Source organism: Bos indicus x Bos taurus, unplaced genomic scaffold (genome assembly GCF_003369695.1).
Source record: "Bos indicus x Bos taurus breed Angus x Brahman F1 hybrid unplaced genomic scaffold, Bos_hybrid_MaternalHap_v2.0 tig00000976_arrow_arrow_obj, whole genome shotgun sequence".
Lineage (NCBI taxonomy): Eukaryota > Metazoa > Chordata > Mammalia > Artiodactyla > Bovidae > Bos > Bos indicus x Bos taurus.
The window spans coordinates 1-25,457 of NW_020867339.1; the positions used below are offsets into that span (position 1 = coordinate 1).

A 25,457-nucleotide genomic window follows, 5' to 3' on the forward strand; every position below is an offset into this window, starting at 1 on the left:
TCCTACAAGCTATTTGCTTTACAGTGACACACACCTGACCTACATTGACCCCCTTCAAAAACATTGACTGTGCATCAAGTCTGCCCTCAAAAGACTTTGAATTGGCAAAGAAGAGCAATTCCAGTTATTAACAAGTTTCAGGTTCTGGATACTATACAAACTCGAAGATCTTCTAAACTTGTGTTTGCTCTACCAAGTTGTTATTCAGAGTTTTAGGGTACAGTAACAATACAGGCTCCTCTTTTTAATATCTTCTTTGCTCTTCCCGTCTTCCAAAGGAGTGTCTGAAGATGAATCCAGATGACAGATTAACCTGTGCCCAACTCCTGGAGAGCCCCTACTTTGATTCTTTTCAAGAGGACCAAATTAAAAGAAAAGCACGTAATGAAGGAAGAAACAGAAGGCGTCAGCAGGTACCTCGGTTCCAAAGTTAAAGTGCTATAAAAATGATTATTTTTCTTCTCTACCTCTCAAAGTGAGACTAGGCGGGCACCAAGATCTTTTCTTTGCACTGGTTTAATTATGTTTGTTTGTCTAATAGAAATTGTGATTGATGCAATAAAAACCATAAAACTGAAAGTTTCCAGATTGCCGCAAAATCTTATTCCAAGTATACTTAAAGTTATTGCACAGTTCTTTTGTTACACTGATTGGATATCCTCCCACCGAATCATGTACCCAAGACACAACAGTTTCATACAACTAAGCCCGGATTACAGCTGAACTGACTTTAACAGGCATTATGGAAGAATCCTTGTACCTTTCTGTAGCCTCCACGTGTATAATAAGAAACTTGACTGTTCTATTCTTTCACCCATGGCAGGCACCTTAGTCTGCCTTTCCTAGGCTTTTCCTGGTAGCCAAAGACAAGCTCTGGACAGATTCAAAAAGTTGAAACTCAGATATCTGAGAACCAATCCTGTCCTAAAATATGCCAATATTATAGATTAATATGGTGAATATAAAGATAGATGTTGATTCTATGGCTTATTAGGCAACTACCATTTACTTGCTTTCAGACAACACTGAAGTGGAAACAAACTCCATGGAAGTAGGTTTCTTTGGGTTTAGACTTCTTTCCCCCCTCACCTGCATCCCTAGCACCTAAAATAATATCTGTCACATCGAAGGTACTTAATAAATAGTATTCAAATAATAGTGGGTAGCCATTCCCTTCTCCTGGGGATCTTCCCGACCCAGGATTGAACCCAGGTCTCCTGCATTGCAGACAGATTCTTTACCATCTGAGTCACTGGGGAAGCTCAGTAAGTAGGTAAACATTGCTTATTGATAAGTCAAGATGATAAGTTTCCATTTCTCAGAAAACTGACACTCATCACATTTTGCGTTTGCTTAATTCTCCACCTCTGATCTACTTTTCTGTTCACCTATCTTCCCATTAGCATCTTTGCCATAAAGGAAGAAAGTAGTCTCTTTCAGTAGTTAAAATAGAAGTTTTTTGGGAGAGAAGGGTCAAACTGATCAGTAAGATGAAATGTTAAGATGACGTCTGTGTATCCCAAATCTTTATCCAAGATAAAAATCCAAATTTTTATTACATAGGCCCTTTAACTATTCAAGTTACATGCTTGCAAGTTCAAGCCCAATACTGTTTACTTAACCAAGAAATTACGGTTTGTTCAAATTTGAAATAGTGTGAATTGTGTGTAAAAACACTGTCCCCTCAAAACATCTCACCAGCTCCTGGACCTTTGTCGTGGGGAGAGGGGATGGGCAGGGCTCCACCCTGCCTCTTGGTCCCTGGGCCACTTTCCACTGCGCTCGCCCCAGGTGGGTGGGGATGCTGCTGTCCCTTACATCTCCAGTTCACAGCTGTGCTACCCTTTCTTTAATACTTCATAACTCAGCTGAATAAGTCTTCCCAAAGACACAGGACAACAGAAGGAAAAGAAACACCAAGAGCAGCATGCATCTAGAGAATTTCGTTTACAAAGATGTCATGTTCTCTGTCCTAGCCAGCTGCAGCCTGTCCATCTTGTGTGTCAGCCCCTCCAGAGCGCCCCCACGAGACCATGCCTAACCGTCTCCCTCCATCAGGCGGAGATGGAGAAGGCCCAGGGCAGCCCGGCACACCAGAAGGCCCTAGAGAGCAAGGCCAAGAGAAAGACAGAGACATCTTCCAAATTTTGATTTTCTTTCTGAGCATGCACGTTTTTCTTAGACATCTTACCATATCAGAAAATAAGATTCTGTATCTCTGAGTGATTGACCAACAATCTCCTTAAGCCTAAATATTGTTTAAAGTTGATAGTAAAGAGATTTTAGATCTTTGCTGTTCTGCTAATATCCTAAAATTAATATCTGAAGTTAAAAATCTGAGATGAGTAAAATGTAGACTCTTGCGCTTTTTGTTTAATAGCTGGTGGGAAGTTTTCTTTTAAACCCTGACCAGATACTCAGAAATGAATTCATTGAAACAGATCATAGTACGTCCCTGAGTATCCTATAATGAATAATATAAACTAATTTTCAAGTATCAGAACCACAATTTTTAGAAACGTAACTCTGTTTAATTTTTTAAATTGATGTCTTTTGACATCTTTGTACTGTATGTATCCTTTTGTTTTACCACCTTGAAATCAAACTGTACCAATAGGAATTGTTTTCAATTTACTTTCTTATTTTTGTCTTGTTCTGCTGTTAGAATCAACTGTTGCCTCTCATACCAGGAAGCCACATCTCCCCCACACCTGATGGAAGAAAACAAGTCCTCCAGTTAAAATTTGATCATCTTCCAAACATTTAGTTCTTTCAAGAGGAAAGTAATTTAATACGTATACACATTTTTGTACAGAGAGATAGGGAGTCTCAGTGTTTCAGATGCAAATGAGCCATATGAAAATTAAGATGCTTTCTAGAATTGTTTTGCTCTGATCATTACTGATTCCTCTGCCTGTGTTTTTTACATGCCAAGTTTATCTTTTAGAACATTTTCTATAAATGTTAACAGCATTTGAAACTGCACATATGGAGGAGATTTTCGATTTTATCAGAGCAGCCCCTCTTGAAGCAACTTGTATTGAGAATTTGTGAACTTATCCTTTGATTTATGAAAAAGATTTACATATACCATCTTACTTCAGCTGACCACATACAGTCTTAGAGCAATATCAGATTGCTTGCCTAGCCATTGTTTGTGTAAGAAATGGCATTAATTTCTGCATTTTAATTGGCTCTTGTTGCACCAGGTCTGTTGAGTTAATCCTGGTATTTTATTCTGTGTTTTTATGTTGGTGTAGGAAGGGAACCTTGAAATGTCATCTAGGTTTATCCCTTAATTCCAGGGCAGACTCTACTTCTCTGTCTCATAAGACATTGACAATTCTATTTTTAAAAGCTAGCTAGAGAACATGCCGTACATTTACATAGAAAATAGTGGATGAACTGCGAGGAATTACCATCCTGTGACATCACACCCTAGAATAACTGACTGCCTTCTCCTGTCCTTTGGTGCATCACAGTTCTTATCCTTTTCTCCTCCTGATTAAGCCATCTCAGTACCTAAACCTATCCTCCTGGGTGTATTTTCTAAACATCTCATTGTCAACACTCTCTTCCAAACATTTGCATCCATACACTCTATAAACTTGCCCTGGGCATCATGGTCAGGTCAAGTTTGTAAACACTTCTGAGAGCAGAACGATTATCATTCAGTTAACTTCATTTTGTGTCTCTTGTCAAAAAAAGACACAAACAAAAAAACACCTCAATAAGTGAGTTGAATTTATGTTGGGACGTTTTCCCAAGTAAACTTGACACACACATACATACGTGTAAGTACATATTTATAATTATAAATTTTGAAGCATCAGAGTAGATCCCTTTATCCTGGACATCTAAAAATGGTACAAAACTGTTCGAAAGTACTTTAGTTTGCTAGTAGGAACTCATGTAAAATAATAGCATGAGGAAAAAATAAATAAAAATAAAATAATAACATGAGGCTGTCTATCATGACTGGCATAAAGGCACAAAACAGTGGCATCTTTATCAATAAATGTTAAGATGATTTCATTAACTTTTTTCTGCTTCGGGGTCTGGGCATACCTAAACATGGTCAAATTTTGCAAATACACCTAATTCCAGAAATTCCTCGTATTTGACACTAAGACACCAAGCATAAATTGTTATTAAGGAAGCACAGTTCCACCTCATGTTCATCTCTAAAAGTCTGCTGCACATATAAACATGGCCCTGTGAACTTTCAGAGAATCTCAATCAAGTACTTGGGTGCATCTCTTTATTGAGGAGTTATGACATCTAAACAATAGTTCTGTGCTAACTAAAGATATTTGAGGTGAGCTTATTTGACCATTTAATATTCTTAGTGTGAATATAGCCTGCTTAGGATCTTCTTTATTTTCATCTTATTATCAGAATGTGTCCTCTTCAGATTTTTTGCATTTTTAGTAGGATGATACCACAGGTACAAGAACAATGAGGAATAAAAGATAAAAGCAACATTGATTAAAGATTTATTTTTAGCTTTCATAGTGGGTTTTTTTTTTAATCATTTAAGCCTTCTATTGCCAAACACTCATGCTGTTCAAGCTCACCTAAATGTGAGCTTACATGCAGAAATTAAGACAGCGCAAGACCCCATTATCCATTTTATAACTGCTTCAAACAACAATGGAGTTTTGGGCAGAGGTTGGTTGGATAACTGTCTTCCCTAATTTTTGCTCATGTTAAGAATCCTTTCAAACTAGCATCTCTCTCTCCATTCTGTTCCTTAGACAAATCCATCATTTAGGTATCACTTGGAGAGAGGAGAGGTGAAAGACAATCTAATGCTTAGAAAAATGTTCCAGTGTAGTCATATTACCTTGAAGAAAAGGAATCTTCTGATAGACATTTGCATGCTTATCTTCCCTGGGTGGCCCAGGCCGTGGAGCACCTCAGACACCTAGGTCGCTCAGGGGCACACATCTCGAAGTGCGACTCTTTACAGAGTGCGGATTTCTCACCTCTGTACTTTGCAGGCTCCCTTGCATTTCTCTGCTGCATGGAGACAGCGGTACTTCGTCCCCAAATTAAGTAATGACTTTTGTAAAAGTTCTCCTCAGCAAATAGGCTTGCTCTTGCAGAGCCCACGTGATTCTATAACCACGCGTTTCCTTCTACAGCCTTGCACACTTGCTGGCTTACCTGGGGCTTGTCTCACCCGTGCCAGCTTCCCAGGCTTTCTAATTTACTTACAGAGCTCTTTCCCAGGGCTGTCCAAATACGACACCGTCATGGTGAGTGACACCATCTGAATACTCCTTTCTCCACATTAGTGTGAGCTCTTGGTGCCCTGGTTTCTCACTTTCCACACACCACATACCTGAGACTCTCCAAGTTGCTCTCTTTCTTTCTTTTTCTCTTTCTTTCTCCTTCCTCCTTCCTTCTCTTTCATTCTTCTTTCTTTCCTTCCTTTCTCAGGGCCACTTTACAATTAAAAATGCAGACCTTATTTATTCTTAGTGCTGCTGCTGCTCAGGAAAGAAGAAAGTATAATACATAATACCTAGAGAGGACATCTGATTCAACTTTATCAGCCCCGTAGGCCTCTTTGCTTGGACTCTGTCTTTAGTCCCATTTCGGTCCTGATGATATATCCATGCAGTTGTTCAGACTTGCTCCAACCACAAAGCCCTTGAGGGGGGGTCACTTTTTAAAGATTGTTTTAACAAGACTGAACCATTAAAAAGTGGTATTCAAGAGGCAGCTGTCCAAATGCTTTGGATTAGGGAGGGTGATTGAGTAAAGGGAAACAGCAGAGTGCAGGGATGAAGAAGTGAGCAGAGAGAATGTCCCTCTGCTAAGGAGCTCTCTCACTGTCTTTTAGTGCTCTTGCACATTCCCCAAACTACAGGACATAAGAAAATTAATATGTTCTTTTTAATAAGATGAACAATTTTCAGTTCCGAACATGTTGTAAGGTCCTTGTTCATACTTGCCGTAGAATTACAGTTTTTTAAAAGGTGGCACTTTCTTTGTCATTTGTTACCACCAGCAACTTCCAATCCTGGTTTTGGAACAACTTGAATGGCACAGAATTCTCCAAAAATATAAGTATATATTTTTAAATTAAAACATACTCCCAAATAGGAATGATCCTAAAATTCCACAAACAGTAGATCTTGGAAAATTGGGGTACTAGTGTAAGGGTAATAGTGAAATCACAAGTGTATAGATTTAATGCATATAGTTAAGACATTAAGATGTCATTAAGACATTAACACTTGCAAGTTAAAGTAGTATCTGGGTATATATGTGTATGTGTTTTCTACTAGAATCATTAACTCAACAATGTCATTCTTGTTTTGACAGAAGATGAAAAGTCAAGAGTGGTAATTTAGACAATAATAGAAATACCATTTGGTCTGGAAGTTAGGACACTGGTTCTAGGTCTGTGTAGCCTTGTCCACAATATGTAACTTTCTTTTGCCTTCATTTTCTCATTTGTAAGATAAGAAAGTGGATAAATGAAATAATACGTTAGGCTCCCCTTCAGCTCTAAACTTCTGTGATTCTCTGTGGGGCATGGTATTTGTGTCTTGGATGTATCTTCCACTAAAATAGTCTTTCTCGAGACTGGTTAACAATATCAAAATACATTTGCTCTTTATGATTTAGCCAGGAGCAAGGAGATCTCCCTCTTTCTCTCTCTCACCTCCTTTCTTTCATACTCACACAAACACACACACACCCGCCCCTGCTAGTTCTATCAAGTGAATAGCAGTTTACAGACAACCACCTAACAGAGGTCAATTTGATAAACAAAATTAAATTTTAAAGCTAATTATCACTGGATTGTTTTTAATTAATGTAAATCAAACAGGTGTGCTTTCAAAATGCAGAGTAATATGTAATCATTCTTTGCTGATTAATCTAAACTCTAATTAGCTTGGAAATGACATATGCTGTGAAATACTAATTTAAGATATCCATTAAGGCAAAGAACATTCAGTACATTTCTAACTTCAGTAAAACTTTTGGTAGTTTCAGTAAATGATAACAATGGAATTCTAACAAATAGAACTGAATTTTATCTGTTTTATATTTCAACAACAGGGACACAGGCTCAGTCAACCTTATATTAACTTCTCCTCAAAGCTTATAATCAAGCCAAGAATTTTTTTTCCTATTTAACAGGCATATAATGACTTGTATTTATAAAGTTACAATTCTTCTTTCTGTCCTGAACGCTAGTCCACTGACTGTATCTCTAAATATTGTTACTTTGAAGATGTTGTGTGTCTACTTATGATTTTAGGACATGTTTGTATAAAAGCAGGTCTACTTCAAATCACATGAACTTATGGCTGTGATTCAATTAGCATTTGATAGATAGCATAATGACAATTTAGACTTCTAGATATAATGTACTGCAAACAGTTTTAGTTGTATTATGTTAAATATACATAATATTTTTTTATTATCTTAAGATACTTGTAAAACCTGAGAATGGGATTAAAAACTTTGGTGACTTTATATTCGAATATATCACTTAACCTGAATATGTTCTTTAGCTTATTTTAATAAAAGTTAGAACTATTTCTGTCTCCTAATTTTTGTTCAACTCAGGTATTAGTCTATTGACTATTACTTGTATTTAAGTGAGAAAAACTGTCATCTTCATATGTTAATTCCAGAATTTGTTATTTAATTTCCTATCAGTTGGAATATCTGAACAGCTGATGTAGCAAACTATTCCTTTTGTTGCCTGGGGCTGGGAATTTTTACAAATGGAAAACTAGCAAAAATTTTTCCAGTCTGACCGGCTTGATGTTTATCTCTGAGAACATCTTTACAACTTTTACTTTGAGGCTCTAAGATTGTTTTTCCTCCAGTTCAAATATTTTTTCTGGCCCTTTACGATACTTAAGCCGCAAGATGTTCTTGTATCTTCAAGCCCAAGCTAGTTTCTGTTATAGGTTTTAAAAACACGAAAAGGCTCAAGACCAAACTTAGACTAATGATCAGAGAGAAAAAACAATTGATAAAATAATGAATGAGTCACTATTTAAATATACTTCAGTTCTTTTATTTTTTTCTGAACTAACCTTTCTGCTTTTCATTATTTTTAATAGCACTTATGTAAAAAGAGTGTGGTCAATTATTTCCAATGGTAGCTGCAACAATTTCTCTCAACCTACATCAGTTTTACCATGACACTTTGCACTCCTCTTACCAAGAGATGAAGTCTCGCTCCCTCTCTTCATCTTATGACCCATGTCTTCCATAGATGCCCTGTGCCATTTCTGGGCTTAGTCCTTGAAAGGTCTGGCAGCTTCTTCCTCAGACAGAGAAGTCTGTCATTTCTCTCTGGGAAAGCCAGCCTCCATGCTCTAAAGAAGCTTGAGCTAGATACAACTAAATGATGAGATACCACATGAGAGGAAGAGGCTGCTAGAGGGGCACCAAGGGAGCCAGTCATGTGAGTGAAGCCTTCCTGGGCTTTCCAACTCAGTGTAGCCACCAGCTGAAGGTCCCCAAATCAGCATCCCTAGCCAGCATCAGGTATAACAGAATAACTGCCCAGCTGAGCCCAGTCAACCTACCAAACTATAAGAAATAATAAACCAGTGGTTTTAAACCACTACTTTCCAGGTTGGATTTGTTACGCAGCAATAGATAACTGAAACAGTATGTTTTTAAATTGTATACTGTTCAGTGGAGAAACATGTTTTCAATTTATATGCAAACTTTAAGTAAGGCATAAAGTTTTCTTTTTAATTTGTTGAAGTATAGTTGCTTTACAGTGTTGTGTTACTTTCTGCTGTACCTCTAAGTGATTCAGTTTTATATATATATATTATTTTTCATTATTGTTTTTTCACAAGATATTGAATATAGTTGCCTGTGCTATACAACAGGATAGTTGTTTATCCATTCTAATGTAATAGTTTGCATCTGGAGAAGGAAAGGCAACCCATTCCAGTATTCTTGCCTGGAAAATCCCAGGGACAAAGGAGCCTGGTGGACTACAATCCATGGGATTGCAAAAGAGTCAGACACAACAACTAACAATCCCAAACCACCAGTCCTTCTTCCCCAGCCCCTCCCCTTTGGCAACGGTAAGTCTGTTCTCTCTGTGAGTTTGTTTCTATTTCATGGATGAATGAATGAAAGGCGCTCAGTTGTGTCCAATTCTTTGCAGCCCCCATGGACTACACAATCAATGTAATTCTCCAGGCCAGAACACTGGAGTGGGTAGCAGTTTCCATCTCCAGTGGATCTTCCCAACCCAGGGATTGAATCCAGGTCACCCACATTGCAGGTGGATTCTTTACCAGCTGAGCCACCAGGGAAAGCTTTCTATTTCATAGATATGTTCATTTGTGTTACATTTTAGATTCCACATGTAACTGATATCACATGGTGTTTCTCTTTTTCTTTTGGACTTACTTCACTTGGTATGGTAATCTCTACATCCATCCATGTTGCTGCATATGGCATTATTTCATCCTTTTTATGGGGGAGTACTCCGGGAGTTGGTGATGGACAGGAGGCCTGGCGTGCTGCAATTCATGGGTCTCAAAGAGTCGGAAATGACTGAGCAACTGAACTGAACTGAATAGTTGATTGAATATTCATTGGATATCTGTGAATATTCACTGAAAGGACTGATGCTGAAGCTGAAGTTCCAATACTTTGGCCACCTCTTCACCAGATGTGAAGAGCTGACTCATTGGAAAAGACCCTGATGCTGGGAAAGATTGAAGCCAAGGGAGGAGGAGCAGCAGAGGCTGAGAGGGTTGGATAACATCACCAACTCAATGGACATGAATTTGAGCAAACTCTGGGAGTTAGTGAAGGCCAGGGAAGCCTGGCATGCTGCAGTCCATGGGGTCACAGAGAGTTGGACACGATTTAGAGACTCAACAACAACAAAACATTCCATTGTATGGAATACCACATTTATTGTATTCATTCTTTATCCATTCATCTGTCGATAAACATTTAGGTTGGTTCTATGTCTTGGCTATTGTAAATAGTGCTGCTTTAAACACTTTTTACATGTATCTTTTCAGATTATAATTTGGGGGTCAGATGTTATTTAGCCTAGAATATACTCTAGGGAATCTAAAAATCCTTCTTCCCAGTTACCCATTGGCCTCTGTCTTTGATTCTTATTTATCTTAGTCAACGCTGCTCTACTTCCCAGGGGAAATCATCTTCTCATAAAACATGTATAACCACCCTATGGGGGAAATCTAAAACACCATAATGAAGAAATGGTCCAGACATTGTATTCTATCAAATCTATGAGTACATTCTAGCTAGAAATTTGCTTGATATCTTCACAGTGATCCAATAGGTGATTTCCTTCTTTTTGCAAGAAAAATATTTACATCTATGTTAGATAACTGGATAGATGCCAGACTACTCATTTTCTCTTTTGTCACCCTGCCAAAAAAAAAATAAATAAGCAGTCAGTTTGGGTCCTGATGAGTGTTCTTTAACCAGTGCTCTTCACTCATTATCATACTCACTAGACATCAGCTAGGTCATCTTCTGGATGTTAGCGGAAAGACTGATCTACACTGAAATGAGCTTCTGCTCATAACCAAAGATCTCTAGCGCTTTTGACTCTTCAAGATAACTGGTGCCCTTGTCTTTCCACATTTGCCCTCTTTCTCCTTTAACCTGAAAGGCATCCAACCGGAGGTCAGATTTTGGCTTTGCCACTTACAGGTCATGACCTTTGATCATCAGTGTCTTCAACTCTAAAATGAGAATTTTTAACAACCTGAACTTGTTAAAAGTATTAAGGGAAACAATTATGTTAATATGCTTGGTAACATGAGGAGCTATGTAAATATTGATTATTATTTTTAATACCTTCTAGAACTTTTGAATATATTAACTTCTACAGTTTAATATGTGATCCCTTGAAATAAATAGAGTTGTTTAAATTACACTAGTTGCCATGTTCCCTCCCAAAGAGCGGGGAGAACTCATCTTACTCAACAGCTCCTATCTTCCATTTGGCAGCTCTTGCATTTCTAACATGAGAAAGAGCTTACCTTCTAGCAAATAAAAATGTCAAGTTTTTCTATGTACACAACTTAGTTTATTGGCACTGTTTTAAATGTCCACATATTACCTAGCAAACACTGTCAAGTACAAGGAAGAAACAGAATTGTAAAGCCCTCAGTGGAATATGTAACCACGAAGACGAATCCAATTAGTGGGATTTAGCCAAAAAGGCACAAATTAAGACCTCACCAGAAAACCTAAAGACACCAACACAAGCACCATGAAATAATCTGACCATGACTCTGAGGGATTCGAGAGATTTCCTGAAAGTCAGAATCATCAGAGATAGAAGAGTTGGCTGGGGAAGTACAACTAAATTTTGAAGAAGAAGGAAAAAAACCACTTTTTTAAAAACAGTGTGGCTGCATGGGCACGTTGTTGCATCACGCAGGCTTAGTTGCCTGTGGACCTGGTTGTCCAGAGGCAAGTGGAATCTTACTTCCCCGACCAGGGATAGAACCTGGGTTCCCTGCATTGGAAAGAGGATTTGTAAACAATGGAACACCAGGGGAAGTCCCAGAAAAAAGCATCTCAGGTATGGGAATACACAAAACAAATTTAATATTGTGTGGGTTAAACAGCCCAGGATGATTAGCCATGGAAAACTCAACTAGAGAAAAAGCAAGAGATCCAAGCTAGAGACGCAAAGCTTTTTTCTGTCTGTTTTTATTTTTCCAAACTTTAAACTTTTTATTTTGTATTGGGATATAAATCTTAATTTAATTTGTGTATTCTGGCAACTGAGGTTGTATACACAACTCTTATTCCTGAGGCAGTGAGGAAGTGCTGTGAGTGAGAAGAAAAGTCCATCCTAATCTTTGAGAAATACTTGCACTGAGAGAAAAAAGGAAAGGCGGGAAATTGTCAGAGGTGCCAGTTGGAGAAAGAATCAGTATCTGTCACTCGTCCAGCAACCGTCCTCCTGTCAAGATCTCCTTTCCACCGTCCCTCCCTTCCTCCTTCCTAATTATCCTCCTCTCTAGCCACACAACCACTGTGGCTACTTTTCTTGGACTTGAATCCCTATCTTTTATCACCAGTTTCTTCCTTTACCAAGTACACATCACTCCACTCTGCTCTGACAAAGACCTAGTCGTTATTCAATTTCCCTTCTCCTGATTTTGCTAATCTCCTCCCCCTACCACCTGTAGTCTTTTAGTCAGAGAAAACCATCCTGAATTTAATTTTGTCTTACATAAGAACCTCCTGTAAAATACCAGCACTATCTTATGTAAACTAAATTTGGAAGTAATCTTAGGTTGAATTCAAATAACTCTCTAAAATATGTTTTTTTTTTTAAATGATTAATGTCTCCTTGGATGTCATACACTCTGTTATTTCTTCAGTGTAATCCAATTTAGCAAAAACTCTCACCAAAATTGACTCCATTAGATGTTCCCTCTAAATTGTGGGGGTTTAGCCATGAGTTGGCTTCAAGGGGTCCACTGGAAGTCCCTTCTTCCATTTAAAATTCCAGATTCCAAATGTAACCTCGGCTATTATTTCCCCAAATTTCAGAGAGCTTTGCTGGGTTAATACCTGGATGGTTCACAGTACCTCCAGTCTAGGACAAAGGGCATCTTCCCATTTGCCCTGCTACTCACCAGCTTACCTTTCCCTGCATCCTGAACACTTTATGCCTTGAAATAGAGCAAAACCATGACTGAGTCTACCTTATAGACCGACTGGCTTAGAAGAGATAAAAATCCCTTCTTCGTTCTGCCTTAACATTTAGAAATGCATCTGGGTTCCAAAATAACCCCACTGAGAAGCTATTAGGGAGAAAAAGTACCAGTTAGAATTTTGGTGTGAATTTGTTTCAAGGAACAGCTTTCCCTAGAGCTGTTTGTCATCAGAATGTAGAGAAAAGGGCGGTGTGGGCTACAGTGGGTGGGGCTGTTGGGTGACTGGAAGGTAATGTCAGGCATGGCGTCTTTCTTTAGGGACTGGGAGTGAAGGGCACCACGAGAAGTGGAAGTGGAAATATGCCCCCATGTCCACTTTGAAACTTGACCAGTGCCATGCCTGACCATCATTTCTTACAAGGAGCATGCATCAGAACGGCATGGGGAGGCAGACATATACTTTGGTGGGTTCCAAAGCCAGGTCTACTGCCAACTCTACTGTTTTCAAGTGTTCCCTTCTCTCTCTGGCCCTTCAGTCTGTAATAAGGAGTCCTCAAGCTTGGTGTTTTTAAGGATCCCTCTGGCTGATCTATTTTGTGAAGTGACACACACAACGACTATCACCTCTCTCTCGTCCTGTTCCTGCGTCCTCTTCCACCCTCCTTTTCTCAGGTCTGAGGACAGAGTAATGGCCTATAGCTAAGGATCTTGCTCTACTGGCTTCACAAAGAAGAAACCAGTCCACTGACCTTCCACCTTTCTGATCCACTCTGAGATCTCCTTTCTCTTCAGAGAGCTGGCTCCTTAGCGGCAAATGCAAGATCCTGGGGGTGCAATTGCTTTGCAAGAGGCCAGTTTTCGCTTTATAAGCAAACCAAAGATATGTGAGGTATTAGATAGTTTACACCGGGCTTGAGGTTTGTTCTGCAGCTGCTGTTTTGTTTCGTTTCACCTCGGTAAGCACTTTAAACTCCTCGTTGCTGTGGATGATGGCACACCTTAGATAGAGGAGCTGGACACCACTCTGAAGAGGAAGAACACCATCGCTGCCCATTAAGTGCACACAACATGCCCTCTGATCAATAACATTGACAAAGAAGACAACACATGGCTGAGAGAATAGCTCTTAAGTGCAAGTGAAATTGAAACTTCAGTTTTCAAATTGCACAATTCCTAAGGATTAAAGTAAATCCTTGGCCAGGATCCCATGAAGACTCCATCAAGCAACATCGCCAGGAGATTTTCCGGCACTCGCAGTATGTACGGCTCCAGAACATTATTTACAGTACTTTTATCTCAACTTGCTATCCACCAGTTACCTTATCTTGCACAAATTCACAGTGTGGTTTGTTTGTTTAATTTTTCAGAATTTTTAGACCCATATGGGAGCAATAATCACCAATGCAATTGAATATTTTAGGAAATTGATGGGTTCAAACCTAGAGAGAAGCTTTAAATAATGTTAGAAATCTCAAGCCTTATGTAGTAAAAAGGAAAGAAATAGTTAAAATCAACATTCTAAATATAAAGCAGCCAGCATATGTTGAAATACAAATCACTGATACATTGTGGAGGCCAATTATGGCTTTTTCAATTCATCCTTAACTTCACCAACTTGTGCATTTCCACATGTGTATTATTACCTCTTTTCTGTTGGCTTTTATGTTCTTGGTAGATTAACTGGTCCAAGGGAATTAAATGACAGTCAGTGGCAGAGGATGAGATGATTAGATGGCATCACCAACTCAATGGACATGAATTTGAGCAAACCCCAGGAGATAGTGGAGGGCAGGGAAGCCTGGCATACTGCAGTCCATGGAGTCACAATGAGTCAAACACGACTTGGCAACTGAACAGCAACAGCAATAGCCCTTATCGGATGTCAAACATTATAACTGATGCTTTATATAAACACTCTCTAACATATTCCACCAAACACTGTGGGAAGTAGGTACTGTTAGCCACACTGTACAAGTAAGAAATCTCAGGTTCAGAGACATAGCCAGAAAAGTAGCAGAGCTGGATCTAAACATTTCAGAAAATTTCCACCAAACTTTTCACTTATTTTTGCACTTAAAGGTGGTAAGCACTTAAAGGTCTGAAACTAAGTCCCTTGTTGTTGTGGGGCATTTTTAATTTTTGCTGAATTCTTATATCCTGATATTTGTAAGTTCTCTAAGGCCAACCTTAAATAACTATGGGAAAACACTGTGTCCTTAGTTAAATATCTGGTCTCAAACTGTAGCTAGGTGTTTGGTCTCTCTGTCCGTAGATCTCATTGCATCTGTAAATGAAGACATCTGCATATTCCTCTTCTGAATTTGCAGGGCTGGGCTCTAACCAAAGTGATGGTACTGAGATTACCATGAAATGCAAGCAGTTTGAATGCCACATAAAAAGGTAAAATTTAAAGCCGTCTCCTTTTGTGAGATTACTCCAATTGATATTTACAGATAAGGAAGCCAGGGCCTTGAAAAAACTAAGGGACCCAAAGAAATGTCAAACAGATTAAACAGGTAGTCAAAACTTTGTTTTAACTACTTGTGTCTGTTCATTGCCTTGTTTGATAATGGATTTGAGGCAGTTTGTGTGTATAATAATTATAAAATGGGAGAACAGTTTCCCAAAGCAAGAATGGTGAAATGTTCTAAAATTAGAAAGTGGTTGCACAGTCTGTGAATATACTGGAAAACATCCAATTGTGTACTTTAAAATTGTATAATTTTTATGGTATATGAATTATATATCAATAAAGTTTACTTTTTTAAAAAGAGCATGACTTTATTTTTTTAATAGAATAGAGGATAAAACCAAGGATTGATGACTTTTTAAGTTTTATGTTTTTTTATTATTTACAGTCTCTTTTCTCAATTCCATATTAGAATATCACCAGTGAATTGGCCCAAGTCATGTTTAGCTTAATGAGTCAAGAACATTGATCTATTGCCTCTAATTCTCTATTGTGGAGTATTCAGCCAGGTTACAAAGTTTCTACTGGGACTGAGAAATTATTTTCGAGTAAGAATCTAGAATACATTTCCAAAGAGAATGCATTTTTTTTCTCATGAGAAATCTCTGAGTAAATTCAAAGCCGTAAACTAAGGGGTCTTGATTTCTATTGTTGTGGTTGTTGTGTTAGTCGCTCAGTCATATCCAACTCTTTGTCAGGCTCCTCTGTCCATGGAATTCTCAAGGCAAGAATACCGGAGTGGGTAGCCATTCCATTCTCTAGGAGATCTTCCCAACCCAGGGATCAAACCCAGATCTCCTCCATTGAGGGTTGTTTCTTTATCATCTGAGCCACCAGAGAAGCCCCTGGTGATTTCTATTAAGAGAGTTAAATCTGTTATTCGATATACAGACATACATTTGTATACAAGCATACATTTCAATTCCTGGGCCGGGAAGATCCACTGGAGAAGGAAATGGCAACCCACTCCAGTATTCTTGCCTGGGAAATCACACGACAAAGGAACCTGGTGGGCTACAGTCCATGGGGCCACAGGAGTCATGTGTGAGTGACTAAACCACCACCACCACCATACATTTCAAGCAAAATCTTTTAAGATAGTACACATAAATTGGTCTAGAAATCACATTCATCATTGAATATAATGAGCTCAGAAAAAGGCTTGAAAACAAAGATATTCATCCTAGCATTATTTATGGTAACAAAAAAGTCGAAACAAATCTAAATGTCCAACAGGAGAATTTCAGGGTGGAGTGGAATATTGTACAGCACTTTAAAATGAGGTTTTCATTTATTTTAAGATCTATGTTACTTTTCTGATTACAGAGATAATAATGATATGATATTATTTTTAAAAATTAAACCTCAAAACATTTTCATACAGCTCCTCCTCATAAGACATAACCCAAATTAACTGCTTGGTGAATATTTTATGTGAGCATCCTATAACACTACTTTGCAACTTGCTTCCTTCACTTCATAATGAATCTTTGTATATAAATTCCTGCAGATCTACCTCACTAGCTTGTTTTTGTTTTTTAACCCTTTTAAAAATTGTTCGACTTAGGGATATGTTCATGACATAATCTTAAGTGAAAAAAAAGGCAGGCTAGAAAACATCACATACGTTATGATCCTGAATTGGTTAGGGAGGCAGAGTGGCAAAAGACAAAGCAATACAACAAATTGTTAATGATGATTAGTTTAAGTGGTAGAATTAGGAGTAACTCTATTTTCTTCTATATAATATTTTGTATTTTCCAAATTCTCTATGATGAGCACGTTAAAAATAGCACTGGCTTTTTCTACGTCTAAAAATAACTTAGGTTTCTTGTAGGCAATCTGGAAAATACAGATAAACTTCAAATAAGAAAATAAGAAGTCACTCATGATCCAACTACCCTGAGAAAATAATTTTTGCCTTTTAGATACATTTTTAAAACAACTCTGTGTATGTGTGTGTGCATGTTTTACAAAAATAAAATTATGCTGGCCATAATTTTTATAACTGGCCTTTGTCACTTAAATGTAGTGTGAACATTTAAAAAATTCACTAAACACTCTTCTACAAAATGTTCTTTTGGCCACACAGGACCATAATTCATACAGAGGATTTAGTTATTACCATTTTTGCTTTTATAATTGATGTACTGAACATTTGTATGAATAAATCTTGGTGCATATATGCCACACAACACTTTCATCTGGATAAATAGCTAGAAATGGAATTGCTGAGTCAGATGGTCTGCAAAATTTTAATGCTTCTGATACGTCTTGCCAAGACATTCTTCAGAAAAGATTTAGCAACTTTTCCTCCCAGGCCTGGAATGAAAAAGTGGTCATTTTCCACACTTTCAGCAGTGTCAGGTATTAGTAATCTGGAAACTGACTTTTATTATTTTTTCTGTTGGTAGGAAAATGATAACTTTATTACAGAGACCTTAGAATGTACAAATAAGCAAAAAAAAAAAAATCATAAGGATACCATCAACCACTGACTCTTTATGTATATGTGTGTAGACTCATATGCATATGTACATATTTACTTATTAATATAAGTAAATCATGTAATTTTGTTGTTGTTCAGTTTCCAAGTCGTGTCCAACTCTTTGCAACCCCGTGGACTGCAGCATGCCAAGCTTCCCTGTCGATTACCATCTCCTGGAGTGTGCCCAAGTTCATGTCCATTGAATCTGTGGTGCCATCCAACCATCTCATCCTCTGTCACCGTCTTCTCCTTCTGCCTTCAATCTTCCCCAACATCAGGGTCTTTTCCAATGAGTCAGCTGTTTGCATCAGGTGCCCAAAATATTGGAGCTGCAGCTTCAGCATCAGTTCTTCCAAAGAGTATTGAGGGTTGATATCCTTTAAGATTGACTGGTTTGATCTCCTTGCTGTCCAAGGACTCTCAGCAGTCTTTTCCGGCCCACAGTTCGAAAACATTTGATTCTTTGGTGCTCTGCCTTCTTTATCATCCAGCTCTCATATCCATACATGACTACTGGAAAAACCGTAACCTTGACTATATGGATCTTTGTCGGCAAAGTGTTAACACACTGTCTAGGTTTGTCATAGCTTTCGTACCAAGAAGCAACTGTCTTCTAATTGCATGGCTGCAGTCACCATCCACAGTGATTTTAGAGCCTAAGAAGAGGAAATCTGTCACTGCTTCCACCTTTTCCCCTTCTATTTGCCATTAAGTGATGGGACCGGTTGCCATGATCTTAGTTTTTTTAATATTGAGTTTTAATCCAGTTTTTTTGACTACCCTCCTTCACCTTAATCAATAGGCTCTTTAATTCCTCCTTGCTTTCTGCCAATAGAGTGGTATCATCTACATATCTGAGGTCATTGGTATTTCTTCCGGCAATCTTGATTCCAGCTTGGACCTCATCCAGCCTGTCATTTCAAATGATGTGCTCTTCATATAAGTTAAATAAACAGGGTGAAAATAAACAGCCTTGTCATACTCCTATCTCAATCCTTAACCAGTCAGTTGTTGTTCCATATAGGGTTCCAACTGGTGCTTCTTGACCCACATACAGGTTTCTCAAGAGACAGGTAAGATGATCTGGTATTCCCATCTCTTTAAGAGTTTTCCACAGTTTGGTATGATCCACACAATCAAAGGCTTTAGCGTAGTCAATGAAATAGAGGTAGATGTTTTTCTGAAACTCCCTTGCTTTCTCTATGATCCAGCGAATATTGGCAATTTGATCGCTGGTTCCTCTAAACCTTTTCTAAACCCAGATTCAACATTTGGAAGTTCTTGTTTCACTTAATGCTGAAGCCTAGCTTGGAGGATTTTGAGCATAACTTTACTAGCTTGGGAGATGAATGCAATTATCCAGTGGTTTGAACATTTTTTAGTACTGCCCTTCTTGACAATTGGGATAAGGATTGACCTTTTCCAGTCCTGTGGCCACTGCCGGGTTTTCCAAATTTGCTGGCATATTGAGTGTGGCACTTTAATAGCATTATCTTTTAGGAATTTAAATAGCTCTGCTGGAATTCCATCACCCCCACTAGATTTATAGGCAGCAGTAGTTCCATACAGGGTTCTAAGTGTTGCTTCCTGACCCGCATATCTAGACGGCATGGCTCATAGCCTCCTTCATTTACTCAAGCCCCTTCAGCACGACAAGGCAGTGATCCATGAAGGGGAAATCAGGTAATAAATGGCAGCTAATATTTATTAAATATTAACTATTAGACTCTATGCTATGTGTCTAAAGTGAATTGTCTCACTGATTCCTTATGCCTCTATATAATAGTACTTTCAGCAGCTAATCTGTGTTTATTTTTAAAAGAAAGCTGAGTAGAGAGATTAAGAAATTTGTCTTAGGTTATATAGCTAATATGTGACAGAGCTGAGATTAAACTATGCTTTTTAATATTCCTTGTTCTTATGTCCATTAGGGGCCCCTAGAAGGTTTTAGCGGTAAAGAACTTGCCTGCCAGTGCAGGTAGATGGAACAATGTGGATTCGATCCCTGGGTTGGGAAGTTCTCCTAGAGAAGGGCACGGCAACCCACTCCAGTATTCTTGCCTGGAGAATCCCACGGACAGAGGAGCCTGGCAGGCTATGGTCCATGGGGTCACAAAGAGTTGGACACAACCTAAGCGACTTAGCACACACAGATTTTATATTCTCTGTCATGGGGGACATTCAACTTTATTGAAAGCATAAGTACTGGCCTAACCCCTTTACTTAAATAAGAGCATTTTATTATTTTGACAAATGAAAAGGATGTTTGTAATATTAATATATAAATAAGTGATGGAACAAACAAATAGAGAAGGAGAGACAAATATTCATTTCAGAAGAATTCAAAATAATATATGTAGATACTCTTCCCTCCAAAAGGTGGAGCTCAGTTCCCCTCCCCTAAGTGTGGGTTACACACTGACTCTATTCCAAAGATTTAAGCCTGAAAAGGGTGACTTTAGAGGAACCTGGCAGAGCCCAGCTACCCATGTAATCCACATTACTATCACCAGGGATCAGTCGTCATGGTGATAACATGTACCCCCTGATCTGGTGTGAAGAGAAGGGTCCCTCCCTCTGATAGTCTTCCCACAGCCCAGTATAATCATGAGAAAAAACATCAGAGAAACCTAATCTGAGGGCCAGTCTACAAAATACCTGGTCTGTACTCCTTAGAACTGTCAAGGTCATGAGAGACAAGGAAGTAGTCACAGAGCAGAGGATCCCAAGGAGATATGATAGCCAGATGCAATGAGGGATCCCAGACTGGATACTGGGACAGAAAAAGGACATTTATGGAAAAACTAGTGAAACCCAAATAAAGCCTGGAATTTAGAATAATGTACCAATGTTGGTTTCTTTGACAAATGTACCATAGTAATGTAGTGTTAACATTACAGGAAACATCAGGCATGTCTTTGCAACTTTTCTGTAAATCTAGAATTATTCCAAAATAAAAAGTTTGTTCGTTTGTTTGTTTTTGAAGAAAAGGATGGTTGTTTCCACATGACCATCACTTGTGGGTAGCAGAAATAAGGTTCCAGCTATGGCAGGCTTTTCAGACTATCATGGTCTAAACTGGTCTCCTCTCTTTCTGTTCTTGCTTCCCAGTGAATGGTCCAGTGGCCAGCCAGAGTGCGGCCAAAAGGAAAAACTCTGATGAGGCAGGTCAGGCTGATCTCTAAAACCTCATCCCAGAGATCCAACTAGTTTTCCTATCAGGATTGGTTTTTTAGTTTCTGCAGAACTGAAGGGCCTCTGGTCACTGTTATTGATTAGTCCATTTCTCTGATATATTTCTACTGACTTCAAGCAGGAGGGAAATTTGGGGTTGGATGATTCTACTACAGTGCTGGCTGGCATCACAAATGAGCAGGGAAAAGAAGAGTGTGTTACGATCACCTTTCCCTCCCAGTCTCAGCAAAACTGCTCGCACAAAGAAGGATGGCGAGAAGGAGGAGGTAATTAACAGGCAAACCAGAGAATCAGGGTTCACAAGTATACCATGGGGTGGGCTTCAAGAAGAGTGCCCTTCAGGCACTCTCCAGGAGATGAGGAAAATTTGCCTCAAAAAAGGTGGGAACACTCCAGGAGTGCATGCTGACACCAAGTTTTGTGGACCAAATGAATAAAAAGTATCGCATTCCAGGAGAGGCTGAGCTTAGGAGGTGGAGGTGGAGGGAGACTCAAGAGGGAAGGAATATATGAGTACAAACAGCTGATTCTCATCATATAGCTGAAATTAAGGCAACATTGTAAAGCAATTATCCTCCTGCAGGGTTTAATATAATAGCCACCTGTTGCTCTGGCTAAGCCATGAGAAAATCACCATGGGAAAAGAATAAAAGCAAAATATAGCAATATAGCATAACCAAAATAAGAGTACACTGGGTTGATTAGTTGGGGTCATCATACCCTGCTAAGCTAAAGAAAAACATAGTGTGGACCTTGGAATGCCAGGTCAGTGCAAGTTCAGAACGTTGCTTGTGTACACACCAAGATGTTCTCCCAAGGCATATGCAGGTCTATGGCCTCCAGCCAGGTGATACCCCTTGTACAAGAAACTAACACAGATAGTTTAAAGTAATCAATAAAATGGGAGACATGACCAGGGACACAGGAGGCTGACTTCACCGTGGCACAACAGATACTTTCTGCTTGCCAAGACACAAAGTAAAAGGGATGTGGCTCTGAGGAACAGGGCTCTCGATCCAAGAGGTCTTGAGTCAACTGGTCCCATCTTTAAAACTTTAATTCTGTCTCTATTTTTCCCAAGCTGTGTGTTGACCACTTTCGATCCCTACCTGCTATGCTGGCTGCAGCATACTCCAATTAAAAATAAAAATAAATGTCCCATATGATATCTATGTGCAGCCGTCCAGAAAAAGTAATGGGGATGAAGATTATCATACAAGTTCAATATGGAGGTTGCCTATGTCTCTGTCACCACTTTTAAAAACATACGAACAATGTGGATGAAAACCAGTTGCTGCTTGTCAAAGTCATAAAACCAGGGAAAAAGAGAGAGAGAGCACCACATACCCACAGGACAACGTAACCCTGATTGTTATCTTGAGCTGGACTATCTCTCCAGTATTTCTTCAGATCGTGAACCAGGGCTGTTTCCCTGGTTACAGAGACCAACTCACTAGGACAAAGGGCACAGTGGTTGTGTTATTCCAGGAATTTGTAATGGCAAATGCCAGGCTTTCATGTGAATATGTGTATGTGTCCTGAGCTTTTGGAATAGACTGTTTGTAGATTTGTAGACTATAGCTCTCTTAACCACTTTGTAATCTGCTGCTTTTTTTTTTTTTTTGCCTTAAATAAAGCATGAACATCTATGCATGTTACTAAGTGTTTTTCTATAAATCTTCTGCAAACACGATCTTCTCAAAATGACTAAATAAATTAAGGGGTTCATATCAAAGGAATACTCTGTGGTTGTTTAAAAGTAGCTCTCTATGTGCTCATCTTGAACAACTGTATTCTTCATATTGAAGAATTAAGGGTAAAAAGCCAAGGGCAGAACAGTGTGGATAGTAAGATACCACAAAAGAAATAAAAATATAGGCATATATATTATTATATGTAATATTATGGAAGAATGTCTCTGGAAAGACTGAAAGGGAAACTGTATCAGTTGCCTTCAAGAAGGAAATTCAGTGGCAGGAAGATAGGAGTGGGAAAAGGCTGATTTTTTTTTATTGTATAGACTTAACTATTTTGTGAAACACTCATGAACTATTCAAAGTGATAATTTTTTAAATTACATTATAGTTAATGCCTAGTGTGTACATTAGGTTGTTTCTAGTTATCACTATTACATATAACAAATCTTTGCCTACATTACACTGATTTCCTTCAAATAAATTACTGCAAATGAAATCGCTGAATCAAAAGGTGGGAACAGGACTTCCATGGTGGTCCAGTGGTTAAGGCTCTGCACTTGCTGGATGGTCAGGAGTGGTGGAGAGGGAAAGTTTTTAGGATTTTTCATAGGCTTCACTAACCTCTCCAGAAATAAATGAACTTACATATTTTATTTTCCTGTAGTCTCACCGGGCTTCCCTGGTAGCATAGCTGGTAAAGAATCCACCTGCAATGCAGAGACACCCCAGTTCAATTCCTGGCTCAGGAAGATCCCCTGTAAAAGGGACAGGCTACCTATTGCAGTATTGTTGGGCTTCCCTGATGGCTCAGATGGCAAAGAATCTGCCTTCAATGCGGGAGATCTGGGTTTGATCCCTGGGTTAGGAAGATCCCCTGGAGGAGGGCATAGCAACCCATTTCAGTATTCTTGCCCGGAGAATCCCATGGACAGAGGAGGCTGGCGGACTACAGGCCATGGGGTGGCAAGGAGTCAGACACCACTGAGCCGCTAAGCACAGCACAGCACAGCACATACTCTCACTAACAGGAAAGAGGTTTCTTTCTTTTTACTTTGGTAGGATAAACTATAATGGAACGGAGGTGGGAGGGAGGGAAATCCAAGAAGGAGGGGATATATGTTTATGTATAACTGATTCACTTCATTGTATGGCAGAAACTAACACAACATTGTAAAGCAATTATATTCCAATAAAAAATGTATATATAATGGAATAAATGTACATATATATTATTCCATTATATTCTATACACATATACATAAATATATATGCATGATTATATGGTTGTCTTGCTTCGTGAGGAACACATGGATGGGAAGCGTTCAAGTCTCTGTATATATGATTGTATCTTCATAGTTTTTATCAGTTATAGATTTTGGAGTCAGATAACTTCCTCTCAAAATTTTGAAGACAGGGCTGCAGTAGCTTGCTGATCTTCAAGTCTGACATTGTTGACTTTGGACCCTTTGAAAGTTACCAAATTTCTTTCTTCCCCTCCGAAAGGTTTTAGAGTTTGGGATTCTCATGAGCTGGCTTTCCTTAGATTATGCCGTGTAACAACCTCAGAATCTTAGTAGCTTACAACACTAAATATTTATTTCCTGCTCATGTTACTGGTTGGAGAAGGAAATGGCAACCCACTCCAGTATTCTTGCCTGGAGAATCCCAGGGACTGCGGAGCCTGGTGGGCTGCCGTCTATGGGGTCGCACAGAGTCGGACATGACTGACATGACTTAGCAGCAGTATGTTACTGGTTGGTGGCTGTAGTTTGGCTGTTTTGGTCTACTCCAGTAGTGGGTTGATAATGGACTCCTTTGTCTCCTGGTTCAGGGATCCAGGCTAAAGGAGGAGCTTCCATAGGGGCTGTGCCCTACCAGAACAGTGGGCCTGAGGGAAGCTTGCAGTGCTAAAGGAGGAGCTTCCGGGGTCTGTGCCCTACCAGAACAGTGGGCCTGAGGGAAGCCTGCAGTGCTCCTAGAATCTTCTGCTCAGGAGCAGCACAGGTCATGTCTATTCATAATTTGATGCTTAAGGCAAATCCCTGGGTTGAGTGAATCACAGGGAAGGGGGTGAATAAGGCTTCTCCTTGGAATTCTGATTTTTTTTTTCCCTAGGAGGTGTCCAGAAATAAATCAGCTCCTTAATTTTTACAAAAAATTCAGCTTGTATTAAGCAATTTATGGGCCTCCGCAGTGACTCAGCAATAAAAAATCTGCCTGCAAAGCAGGAATTGCAGGTTCAGTCCCTGGGTCAGGAAGACTCCCTGGAAGAGTGCATGGCAACCCACTCCAGTATTCTTGCCTGGAGAATCCCATGGATAGAGGAGTCTGGCAGTCTATGGCCTTGGGGTCGCAAAGAGCTGAACACAACTGAAGTGACTGAGCACGCATGCACAAAGCACTTTGTGGGTCGTAGTCCTTACAAAGCACTGAAAGAAAACGAGAGGGCAGAGAGGGGCTATTTCATAGCAGTGGCACACACACAAACACACAAACACAAACACACAAACACAAAACCTTTAAATTTGAATTTGGACATTTGCAAGTATAAAGAGCTTCTGACTCCCCTACCTCGGGGGCCTTTTGGCTTCCACTTCTCCCCTGCAACAACTGTACATCTTGCTTTCCTGTCTGTCCTCCTATCTCTCCTCTTCACCCTCTCCCTCTCTTCAGTTCTTGGAATTTGGGGATTGATATTCTGGAACTTAAGCAGGAAGTGGGGGACCTGAGAGAAGAAGATTAAACGTGCCTGTCTCAGTTATCTTTTTTTGCCTAACAAACCACCCCAAAACTTAGCAGCTGAAAACAAAAGCCATTTTATTATCTCAATCCTGTGGGTGAGCTGGAGCCCAGCAGAATGTCAATTTCACCGGTTTCCCGTGGGGCATCTGACTGCTGCAGTCAGACAGCGGTGGGGCTAGACCCTCCAG

At 39.3% G+C, this 25,457-nt stretch overlaps 1 protein-coding gene across 2 annotated transcripts; it reads left to right on the forward strand.

Annotated features, from left to right (window-relative positions):
- The first annotated feature begins 122 nt into the window (after positions 1–122).
- Positions 123–2,812, forward strand: LOC113888684 (cyclin-dependent kinase-like 4). 2 transcript variants are annotated; one of them, XR_003510035.1, is made up of 2 exons: positions 123–413; positions 2,666–2,812. XR_003510035.1 is itself a non-coding variant. In XM_027535713.1 (2 exons), exons 1-2 carry the CDS (start codon positions 291–293, stop codon positions 2,220–2,222), a joined length of 369 nt encoding a protein of 122 aa, XP_027391514.1. In that variant the 5' UTR covers positions 125–290; the 3' UTR covers positions 2,223–2,657. The 2 variants fall into 2 exon arrangements, 1 of the variants encoding a protein (XP_027391514.1); XM_027535713.1 differs by lacking the exon at positions 2,666–2,812 and adding an exon at positions 1,977–2,657 and having other exon boundaries at positions 125–413.
- The last annotated feature ends 22,645 nt before the right edge of the window (positions 2,813–25,457 follow it).